At 42.8% G+C, this 12,696-nt stretch overlaps 1 protein-coding gene across 6 annotated transcripts in view; it reads right to left on the bottom strand.

Annotated features, from left to right (window-relative positions):
- Nucleotides 1–12,696, bottom strand: part of atp8a2 (ATPase phospholipid transporting 8A2) — a 55,994-nt gene that overhangs the window by 42,607 nt on the left and 691 nt on the right. For 2 of the 6 annotated variants that reach the window (XM_058634838.1, XM_058634823.1), the window contains exons 2-3: nt 10,091–10,198; nt 2,842–3,019 (exon numbers count right to left, since the gene is read on the bottom strand). In XM_058634838.1, coding sequence (XP_058490821.1) covers nt 2,842–3,019; nt 10,091–10,198 — 286 coding nt within the window. Of the gene's footprint in view, nt 1–2,841; nt 3,020–3,149; nt 3,720–10,090; nt 10,199–12,696 lie in introns of those variants that run through there. The other 4 variants (XM_058634830.1, XM_058634861.1, XM_058634845.1 and 1 more) reach the window with 4 other exon arrangements.

Here is a 12,696-nt window from a genome sequence, read left to right as displayed (position 1 = left end):
CTACCGTAAGACCTTTTAGAGGCCAAAAATAAAAATGTCAACCTTGAAGTCAAGGCCCTGCTGTTGGGGCTTGAGTGAAAAGTAAGAGCTGCTGTAATGGCTTTTGTTTAATGGACAGTGTGTGTGTGTGTGTGTGTGTGTGTGTGTGTTTTTATGTGTTTGAGTGCATCAAGTGCATGCACTGAATAGCAAAACACACACTTCCATCACAGTTCCGAAATCTCCACGGAGATGAATGAACCCGTGGCCTTTTTCCGACTGCATCACTCACAGAGTCACAGGACTATCAAAGAGCAGGACAGTAAACACACACACACACACACACACACACACACACACACACACACACACAGTATCCTGCCCCTGTTCTGCATAGAGAAGAGTCAGTGATACTACAACAATGACCCGACTCAGATAAAGCTGCAGATAAAGCTGCTTTAATCTATTCAAAGACAAGCGACACCAGATTCTACACACACACACACACACACACGCACACACACACACACACACACACACACACACACACCAATGACACATGTTTCCACTGGGAAAAAGGTTAAAAACATCTGGCTGGTTGTTTGTCATACTATAGATGTCCAGCGTGTTAACAGCTGTCAGCTGCAGGGGTGAAGTTCTCCTGCTGCTCCTATGTTGCTTTGTAGTGTTTGGATTTTTATTGAAAAAAAAGGTCAAAGTTGAAGTCAAAAGTGGAAGAGCGGGCATATCTGCTGGAAATGCAAGCGTTTATCAGAAGAAATCCTCACTTTGTGTACTCCTAAGACCGATGAGCAAGACACTCTGCTGCACCCGTGTGCAGGAGAGCAGCACTAGTGCTCGTGGTTGAACAGAGACAACTGCACACACAGTGAAATATGGACGAGGAGAACCTGGGGAATGGGGAGGAGGTGAGTGGAGTGTACAGATAAAAGCTACAAGGCTTTAATCTCGGACAAAAATCAATAAGGCTATTGAACCTTTAAAACATAAACTAAAGAGTTACAGGAACACAGGGACATCAGAGGGCACACCTCTGGAGAACTTGCGCTCGCCAATCGGCAGGAGACGCTGCGTGTGATCCAATCAGGAGCAGGCAGTGAATGCCCACCTCCATGTTATCAGGAGAGCAGAAACGGGCTCTTTTTGGACGTGAAACCGAATCCCTCGACAGTAATGGCGAGACCACTGAAACGTCAGCTGATTTACAACCAGTCTGCCACTCTCGCGATGGCGCCAGCGACAGTTATTAAACAGGAAAAAAAAGGGGGCATATTGTTTGACTGACTGTGACTTTACCAAAAACAGATCAACAACATGTTGCCGATACTGAACCGCGTGTCATTTGATGCCGTACGTGACGACACACAACAGACGACGCACAAGCAGGAAATTAACTCCAGTGTGCTTTATTAAAGATGTGACGCCTGCTGCGAGTTGCTCACACCACACGACGTCATGACAACCAACATCACACATCCCAGAGTCCTGGGAAATTGGATTTTTTGATATGACAACAGACAGACACAAATGTATCTTGTATATCAAATACTTCACTGTAAAAATGTAAATAAAAATCAGCTGTTTATTTCTTCTTTTTGGGGGAAGAATATTTGTAACACAGTTGGAGCATTAGGTCTTTGAAATAGCTTGAAATGGCACAAATAACTTGCATCGGACTGATTTCGGTATCTGCAGATAGGCGAGATTGAGACATAAAAAAATCACACGACTCATCTAAAAAGCTCCGTGAGAAAATGTATCCAACAACGCAAACATCACATCCACATGCACACATAGGTGCAGTCCGTTTCCTCATATTTGGCAGCTTTAAATAAACATGAGCGTGGTATCGATTAAGCCACACGGTCATTTTAATTTGATATGCCGAGCACTTTTTTTGTTTGGCTGAGGCTCTTAAGTGGAATTCAGACAGCCGTGTATGTATGGCAGCCTCACCCTGTGAGGCAGCAGAGCAGCTGCCAATAATGACTTAATGGGTGAGTTATTAATTGGATTCAACCTTTATTTACCTATGAAGTGTCACTGAGATTAAAATCTCTTTTTAAAAAAATGACACATAGCCAAGTCAGCATCATACAGGGCAGCTACAAATAGTGTGAGAAACAAGGAAGGAGAAAGAAAATCCACACGGAAGAATGCGATGACGCAACATTATGAACACCAAACACCACTACAATTCAACAAACGTCACAAAAAAACAAAGTACAAACAGCATTGACAAATGATTATTTGGGACTAGGATTTATAGTTTGAATTGAGGATTGTACCATAACTGTCCTTGAGACTGTCACCGCGTGGTAACACTGAAAACGCCTTACTGAAATAAGTAGGAATATCCTTATCGTGACGGTTTCTCTGGTAAAATCAGTGTAAACTGTTGACACGTGATCAACAGTAGGGAAATGGGGAATGACTATGAAAGAGAGTGAGAGAGAGAGAGAGTCTAAAGTCTACATGTTGCACATGGCACAACCAGGAAGAGCCACTCAACTTTTACACACATGTGTTTTAAAGCCTCTGTGAGAAAACATCTCTTTAAGTCCACAACATATCCTGATCCGCCCCGCACAAGGCTGTATATGAATACAAACATGTATTGTTCTCGCACAAGTACAAACAAGGTTCCTGTTCCTGCAAAAGAGCCCTGATATAAAAGTATAGATGTAAAATAATGTGTAAATATATCAATTTTTAAGTCTTCCTGTTGTGCAAAAAGTCAGAGAGTGAACATGACCTGAGCTGCTTATGATGCTGAGCTGATTAAAGCTTAATAATCAGATTTATTTTTAATTTTTTTTTTTTTAGAGGGAAATGACTTACCTGACATGGTTGTCGCAGAACTTGGTGTTCTGTGCTCGGTTGAGCAGCACCGTGCGCGCCGTGGCGTCTACCGGATCCGCCTGGGAAGTGGTGCCGGACATCTCATCCTCTGCCTTGCGGTAACCGGCGGACGAGCAAGCGGGTCCTGCACCGTTGGATTGATGGGAGAGAGGCGAGGCTGAGTGAGTACGAGGGAGGGAGAGATATAGTGATAGAGGGAGAGATAGAGAGGAGGAGGAAGAGGAGGAGGAGGAGGGGATAGAGCGACAAAGACGTGGTTTACAGTTCAAAAGGCAAACAATAACTACCAGAGTCTGCTGCTGCTGCTGCTGCTGCTTCTTCTGCTGCTGCTGATGTGCTGCGGCCGGTGGGGATGAATCAGTGATGTCTCCAGTTATAAACACCCCCCCCCTCCTGCTCCTGCTGTCTGTCACTATTATTATGCAGGTATATACCGTCAATGCACACAGGCGCGCCCACGGGACCCCACGCAGATAATGGATGTGCTGATGGATGCACAATGGCAAACAAACAACCGCTGGGGTTCGCCTGTTTTTAACAGCGTGTTAACTTTGCACACTAACTCACGCACACACACACACAGAAAATCCAATGAAGTGATCCCCAAAAATAAAGTGGCAGCAGAAAAGGATGCAACACGCGTGTCTTTATGTCCTGTAGACTCCCTCCTTCCTCCTCCTCCTCCTCCTCCTCTTCTTCAGCTCACCCGCCTGGCTGCCTTTGTCACCTCCAACCGTTTTCCCTTTGAAATAAAGCGTCGTGATCACAGCTCATTCACCCACGCGTGAGCAGGACGCAGCTCTCTCACGGCACAGTGCGTTGCGTGCGTCTGTCTGTGCGCTGCTGTGGCGCACACACACACACACACACACACGCACACAGAAGAGCAGCGTCTGTGTGTTGAGAGTTTACTCAGCTGCTGCTACAACTGCGGACCTGGGCGAGGACAGACGCAGCAGAAGCAGCCGCAGCCGCAGCAGCAGCAGCACCAGCACCTCCTCTCTCCTCCTTCGTCCTCGCCAAAGAGGAAGCTCCAGCTCCCGGTGACAGATCGAAGTGGCCCGCCGCGCTCCGGCAAACCTGCCGCCTCGAGAAAGCTCTTTATTTCCGACCACCCCTCCTCTGGGGTGACGCTGGGCTACTACTAGCGACTCAGACAACGAGGGGAAGCCATATGGAGCTCCTCGAGTCAGTGTGAGGCGGAGGGGCAACGCCGGGGCGCTGCGCTTTTAAAGGGCCAGGAGCCTGATATCGCCATCAGGGTTTGATGGTGCAGGCAGCACAGATGGGTCAAATGACACCCACATAATCTGAGGCCATCAGGAGATCACTCACACACACACACACAGGTGATCTCACAACAGGTTTCTGCATCTTCACTCATGCAAACACTGATTATTCCACTGTGAAGGTAAGATAAACTTCCAAAATCCTCACATTCACATCATGTTCCATGTTCTACGAGGTATATTTCTTTATATATGTATATATTTTTTTTTTTATTATTATTTTTTTATGGTGTGGGAATATCCAACAGTCGGTGTTGAGTTACTTTTAGTTTCCTTCCTGAAGCTGCTCTCCAATTTTCTACTGATTAATGTATATTTGTCTTCTATCAATCTTCATTAGCATTTATTATTAGGTTCAAATACGGATTTGCCTTGAAGCAAAATGGCCGTACATCGATTAGGATTAGAAAAGTCATCAATTAACTGTTATAGACTCATTGCACAATAAAGAGAAATGTACTTTGATGTACTCTGAAAGGTAAACATTAAGTTATAATCATTTATCATAAATATCATGGAATATAAAACATGAGGAAGCATATTTAAATATTAAAAGGGCAGGAGATATTGTAGATTTTTTTTTCTAGTCATTTGCTTTATGATTTATTAAATAACACTTGCGAAATGGTGTAATATGATGTTGTAATTCATTTATCAAACAAATACCTTGGCGACAGTTACTTTACCAACTCAAGATAACATTAGACGTTACAGAAAATTATTCTAACAAATGAAGTCCATATAAAAAGTTTACGAAAGCTGATCTAAACACTGATAGATATTGTGATAAATAACAAATTAAATATTCTCAATACTTTCCTCTGCCAAGGACTCCTTATAAGATAAAAGACAAACATTCTGGGCACCCCCTCATGTACAATAATGCGCAATAATCTCATAACTCAAAGTATTTATGGTACTAGTAATAGTTTATCATCACAACATTTGTTATTACATATTAAAACAGCATTGGCTGCTTATATAGTCAGCTTAATTATTACAAATTGGACACATTTTGTTGTCAGAAACTTGACAAATGCTCCCGATATGATTTGTTGTTATTAAACCGTTATATAAAAATAAAATGCATTATATACTGATTTCTAAAGTTGGATATTGACATCAGCCATAAAAAAAAATTAAAATACATATTGGCATGAGCCCTCTGAAGTCCCTGGACCCCCATTTGAGAAACACTGCTTTGAAGCACTAAGATTCTTGTTTGAATTATTATACAATCAGTGTCTTTTATGGAATGGCTTATTTATCACAGCACTGTGTGTGTGTTTTGTGTTGTGTTGTGTGTCTGAGTCTGTAAGTGAAAACAACAACAGACCAAATGCATCAATAATTTAGAAAAGAATAAGCGCTGGTGGAGGCAGGGGGCAGATTGAATTTCTGGCGGCCTCGAAACTCAGTTTTCAACGAATCCCACAGATGAACGGGTCACTCACTCCCCTCATCAATCAATTAGGTTAATATGGTTATGTTCCACTCATGTATGTTGCTCTGAAGACGGCGAGGAATCGTTAAAGCGTGCGGGGCCATGCATTGGTCAGGTTTATCTACTGGATAAATGTGCCTAATGACACATTAGACGTCCACTTCCCAGGGAGACATGGAGTGCATGTGTTTACAGGAAACCGTTATGATGTCTTCTCCTCTGAGTGCAATCTTAAGAGGAGGCGTGTCATTGGGTTTTTTGTATTTATTAGAGGGGTAAACCTCAATTTTTTTATTAAAATGAATGCGCAGGGCATGATGCGCTGTTAAAATATGCCTCTGTTACCATACTCGGTAGACGATTGTGATTCCATAGTATCGATAATTTTCTTTCCCCTCCTTAAGCCACAATTGAATGATACAGTCGGCTCTTTTGTCTCAGCTTTCTATTTCAGCCTAATCTAGCAATTATGAATGGTTTGTGTGTTGTTGCGTAGTTTTTTTTTTTTTTAAAATCAGTGTTTTCATCAAAGCCTACACAGTTATGCAGTTACTATTTTAATCAAACCTCTAAATGAACAACTGAACACAGAACCTGCACCTAACCTAACCTAACCTAACCCCGCACAGAGCTTCTCAGTCTCCTGTATCTTTGAAATGCAGCCACATGCTCATTTCTTCATTTAAATCTGGATCCCTCTGTCTCTCTGTGTGTACCACTACACTGGCTGTCTTTGGAGCGTCTGACCCCCTTCCTTCTTTATTATAATGGTCTGATCCTAGTCTGCCCCTCGCATGTCATTGGCCGCACGGTGTGTCCGTCAAAATAAAGTCCCCTGCCTGCATGGATTCTCAGCAGAGCTACAAAGAATTGAATCTTAGAGCCGGCTCGTTCGCCAACGACGCGTCACTATGAGACGATAACCCACGAGCCATATCGAATGTCACAAGAGGCAATGATACAGAATATGCACAACAGAGTATTCATGTTTTTACCTTAACTGTTACGTGTAGCCGCTCCTTCTGATGAACAAATAAATACAGTCACACCAAGTAGAAAATAAGGTGTTATATACCTTTGCCTACTCACTGAGCTAGTGCTGTAAGAAAATAAAATGCTGGGCAGAAAAATGAATGGAGCCTCTCAAAACACAGCACAGACGTGAGCCTTCAAATCAACACGCTTTTAAGAGAAACTGACAAAACACTGACAAACAGAAACAGAAAACTCCAGCCTTGAGTTCCACATTCGACACCAGACCTCAGTGTTTCTGCACATACGAGGCAGAGAGCAAAGGTCAAAGTCTCTCCAATGGCAAAATGATAATGAGCACCATATCGCTCATCTCTATATCTGTGACTGCAGACCCGACAGAGCGCGGCGTAACTCCACTCCACTCCACAAACGGCCCCGAGTTCAACCGAGATAACAGGTGCTTGTTAGGAAATGATTAAGGGTGAAACAAGGTTAAAGGTAATGGACGTCAATGCGCCCAAAACTAATAATGCCATCTTTCCTGCTGCTGCCAAACAACCCCACACTTTTATGCCTTTCTCTCTTTGTGATGCATTTCCAATATTTCAGTGCTTGCAGAACTATTTACAGTATTCTCGTCCCCCCCCAAGCTCTACTTTTTAACCCCAGATGATCAATAAGGGCTTTCTCAGCAGCCCTCTTTGGCTTTGATTCATCTCTCGAGGAGATCAATGCCTCGGTTACTCATCTCTGATGGAGCAGAGGAGGAGCAGTCACCTCCCTCACCCCCTCACTGATGTGTCACTGATGAGTCGGCACCAGGCTACGGCTTTGGCCAGGTCAGTTTCACTTTAAGCACCAAAAGCGAAAGCCAGATGGGTAGCATAGGTCTGATGATCATCTGACAAGACTTCTGCCCTGAGAGGTAAGAAGAGACGGACGCGGCTTCAACAAACACCCTGATCTCATTCTTGTAGCAGCCACCCATTTAGTTAGTGAGGATTAAAAGACGTGTTCTACTTTCTTTAACCTAATGTCCATGCACATACTAACTTTCTACCACAAAATGATCCTAATCAAAATATTTCTGATTCTAAAAGTTTAGGAAGGAAAGAGATTAACTAATGTTTGATATGACCAAAAAGTAAACATAAACATAAAATATGTTAATATACTGTATATAAAATGTGCTGTTTTTTTGGTGAATTCTTTTAAGTGGAAAATAAGTCTTAAACTAAATCAACATCAATCACGGGTCATGGAATGACTGCAACGACGCATCGTGGCATTCTCAATGTTGCTGACATGAAATATTGACAATTTTCCCCATTCCCGATTTTCCCGATAAAGGAGATTTACCACATTCGACTTATTGAGAGGCCTTTATGTCACAAAACGCAATTATATTGTATATTTTCCCTTGAGTATTTGCTATCTGCAATTAGACCAAACACTAACCACATTACTTTAATTAATCCAATAGGAGGATAAAGTGATGCGTACCCGCATATAATTAAAGCTATTAACACTTGTTGTTTGAAGAAGCTTTCACTCATCACAAACTTCTGCTGGCTGATACCAATATGCACTGGTCCCGTGCCAAACTTTCCAAGGTATAAAAGCAGACGTGGCTACTGAATAATGAATTGAAACAGAATGCATAATTCATCTACATTTTCCAGTATGGCAGAGCATATTTCAGCAAACACCCCCTGACTCTGACGTGCTGCTGCCGTGCCCCAGCTTGCACTTGAGAAAAAAAACTTGCACACGGCGGTGTCCGTAACCGACAGAGATGCAGGTTCTTAGATGCTCATAATGCATATAATTCACCCATGTCAGACAGAGAAAGTAAATAAATAAATAAAAGCCAAAGCTACAATTACTGACAGCTGAGGAAAGCGTCCTCACCCCCACATGACAGCGACTCTGACAGTTTCTGTGCTTTCTGTCCTAACATTTCGGATGAAATCGGTGTCGTGTGCGTTCAGAGGACGTCCACTTTCTGTCCTGCAGCAGCCACAACCTTGCTTACTTCAATTGCTTTAGTCATTTCAAAATAAAGCATGAACAATGTTAATAAACAAGTCATTTCTTCCCCCATGTCCCATACATTATATCCAGCTCACAATCCATCTGTGTGGTCAAGAAAGCATTTACCAACAGAGTGCCGTCTGCCCGGACGGGCCCTACGAGCCATGGCTGTCCCGGTCTCTTGAAGAGACCTGCAGGCCCTGAATGCAGGTCCTGGTTGACCTGGTCCCGGGTGTTCACGGTGGGTCCATTCTCCACCATCACTGAGTACGAGGTAAGTCAAGAAAGCCTCTTACAAGCCAAGTGAGCGCACACAGTAATCCCCTCTGTGTCTGCTCGGCAACTTCACCCGCTTCTAATCCATAACCTGATAATCCTACAGGTAAGTTTGCAACACGGAGCACACGTTACACAAATACACACACATAAGCATTGATAGACGATGCATTATGGACACACACACACACTCTCTCTCACACAAACATCTTTTAAAGACAGAAATCATGCAAGGCCCCAGCATGCAGCTACTCTCCTGCCCCCGCTCTAAACCCAGCTCACACAGCTACATACTCCACATGTCATACATGCAACATGCAAATGTAATCACACTGAAGGTTTTGCTTAAATTAAGTTATCGACACATTAATCAACACCGACTTCCTCAGGGGGACAGACGGGAAAACCGATTTTAGCCTCTTCACGGAAGTGAATAATAAAAACATCTTCTATAGCATCATCATCATCATAATCATCATCATCATCTATAGTCGTTTGTAAAAGTGGTCACTTCCTGCAACAAAAACCATTGGGAAAAGAGTGTTATTTTGTGACTTTGCTGTTGGAAATCCTTCGTTGAGATTTACTAAAGTGACACAAAATGTTCTGGTGAGCTAAAAACGTTGATTTTCTCGATGGACTTTGGCACAGGAGAGCGGGAGGTTTACAAACTTCAATTCCCAGCTGGTAAAGGCTGTCAGCGGCAAAAAAAAAGCGGCAAACGTGTTCTTAACATAATTGTAGACTTGGATAAAATCAGTTTTTCCTATCTGCCCCCGCTAGTGTCTGGGTCCCGGGCTGCTTAAAAGGAATGGTGTTACGTTCAGCAGCATGCACGGTGGTGCACTCAGTATCGATAATGCATCAATACCTTCATACTGCACTGAAAAAAAACACCTGACCCATCCCGGGAAAGACCTATGGCATCAGCGCTCACGCTACCGTCTACAAGCACATGCAGTGAGAGGGTAAATTCCCGTTCAGCAATCGTCACTCCAGGCCCCGAGGAGCTACAGGGTCTTCAGGCTCCACAGCTGTTCGACTATGTCTCGACCTTTTGTCAGAAGACAACCCAGAGACAGTCATTGTAGCTCTTGAGGGCCGGGGGTTGAGAGGCAGCTGTTTCTAACCGTTACGCATGGCATGGGCCACATGCAACCTCGATACTCGGGGCACAAACTGGGCTTCATCCAGTTTCGAGCAAACTCACTTTTGTCAAACCTGTCTGTGAGGCGGGCGCGCATGGTAGCACTGGCACCCTGGCCTGGGTCCTGAAGGTCAGAAGCCTCCTGCCTAATGGTGGTCAACACTAACTGCTCTGTGGGAACCGGCGAAGCCGTGGCGGGAGGGAGAACAACACACACAAGACAACAACAAGTCAATATAAACACGCATACACAAACACATACCGCACACATCTACATGTCAATAAATGCACTTTAAATGTGTTTGTATGTGTCGGTCTCTGCAAGCACAAACACAAAGATGATAGTCATGCCTGCCGTCATGAAAGATGGATCTGATAGATACATTTAGAAATGGACTTCACCAAAATGCATGTACAGTAGCTTGCCCTGGAGTGCCCCCCTGTGTACGACATATGCAACTGCCACACGACTGCAGTTTATGAGGCATCTTTTTATCTCCCAGGAGGCATCTACAGTAGCTTGGCAGCCATGACAACCAGTCATTATCTTCCCCAAACACACATAATTGTTGACAGTTGGCTGAGCAGCGTGAAGTGCTTGAACTAGACCCGCCAACACAGTGACAAGATAACTGAGTGGCATCTTAGTTTGAGTTGATTTCCCTTTATGTTGTGACACAATTCCAGAATAGAAGACGTCTCTCTCAGCCAACAAGAAAAGTGCAGTGACTTGTTTGTGAGTACTTTCTAAAGAGACATGTTCAGAGTTTGAAGCAGACACTGTTCATCCTGTCTTCTACTAGTACTAACAAATGGAAGAATTCTTCCCCATGTGTGAACGTGGTGGAGTAAATGTGACAGACTGGCAGCTGCAGACGTCATCAGCGCGGATGTGGCGGCTCGCTAATTGGAGCACAGAATCAAGAGGTCAGGCTCCAAGAGATTACAGCGAAGGCAACATGGGGAATCCTGCAGGGAACACATGTACTCTACATATACTCACTGATGCCGACACTGAAGGAAAACCACTCTGTTTCCATGCTGTGCCTTAAATACAGCAGTAAACACTGTTATATGGTGACTTTTACATACACACAAAAAACGTCTCTTAAAGTGAAGGCCAATTTTTAAACACACAAAAACAAATATAGGGGCTTAAAGATTATGTGCTCTTCCTCTCCATACAATAGAAAGCTTTTAACCTTTGACTGTTCCTCTGGCAGAAAACATGACACATCACAGGTCTGGGAACTTCCAGCGTTGGCCAGTTATCGCTCATCTCTGTTTGCAATTAACCTTCTATTTCTGGAAGCTTCAAAAAAGAATGCAGCCACACAAACACGCTCATGTGCGCGCACACACACCCACAACAGCAATGCAGCTATACAATATGTCATTGGATGAGCCAACAAATGTATCACTTCCAGGACAACCCAGAACAGTCAAGTCAGCTGCTGTGTAAACTGTAAACGTCACACCACACCACTGCAACACACTCCTATTCTCACTGTCAATTAATATGTTGAAAATTTTAATCAGTTTTTAACCAGCAAATGTCAGAAAGGATTCTCAAACGTCTTGTTTACTGTCACAGGAGAGCAAAGAAACCAGGAAATAACCAGAGCTTGTTTTTACCTCATAAAAACCCACTCAAATCACCTCCCAATCAGAAATCCATTGAGGGATACTTTGATCAACAGTTTGTCTTGATGATCTAAAACATTCAAAATTCTAGTAGGTGCAACAAAAACAATAATGATAGTCAGAATTGTGATGCACAAAGTTGCCTTGTCTCAGTTTATCTTCTGAATAGGGTCACACGAGTTTGTCCTATGCAAAAAATGTTGAGGAAACACTTGTTTAATTGAAAACAAACCCGACCCATGTGTTTTCCAGGTAAACCTGTAGGTGTGGATGACCCGACAGGTGAGGTGAGAGCTCAGAGTAAAGGCGGTCACATGGTCTTTAAGTGGTCTTAAAGTAATTGACTGTTCTAGGACGGATCTGTTGAAGCTTGAACTGGACGTAACCGAAATGACTCACTAATATCACATGTGGGAAAAACTACAATCATATAATTTGATGTTTAGGCGAGTCAAACTATCACTAAATATCCCAGTGTGCTATGATATGACAACTTTAAAAAGTGTGTGTGTGTTTCAATCTTAGGGGGGTTGAATTATAGCGTAAATGGAGTAAAAACATAAACATCAGTTTCAAAGAATATACAAAATACACATTTTAAATAAATATAAGGATGAAGAACAGTAGTTTCCAGGACAGTGATGGAAATAGGCATCTTTAAAGCCGGACCTCTTCTTGTGTTGTACTGAGAACATTAAGAATATAATTGCATAAAATAATATGTAAATACTTGGTGATGAGATAAAGTAGTCTATAATTGAGTTGTGTGTAGGTACATATAAGTTTATACTTCTGCCTACTCCTTTTCAAACATGTGACGAGATGTAAATGTGTTGTCATTGTAAATGTTGCACATGTGTTTGAAATAAAAATAATCTTATCTATCTATATAAAATCATAACGATGCCATGTTCAATTCAGTACATCCCACAAATACTGCTAAGGTCAAACAAATCAGTCACATTCATCCTGATGATTCAAATAAAATAAAATATATAAAAAAACATCCATTCAAACTCAGACCT

This window comes from Solea solea, chromosome 1 (assembly GCF_958295425.1).
Source record: "Solea solea chromosome 1, fSolSol10.1, whole genome shotgun sequence".
Lineage (NCBI taxonomy): Eukaryota > Metazoa > Chordata > Actinopteri > Pleuronectiformes > Soleidae > Solea > Solea solea.
The sequence above is the reverse complement of the archived record's forward strand: the minus strand, read 5'-3'. Positions and strand labels throughout refer to the sequence as shown.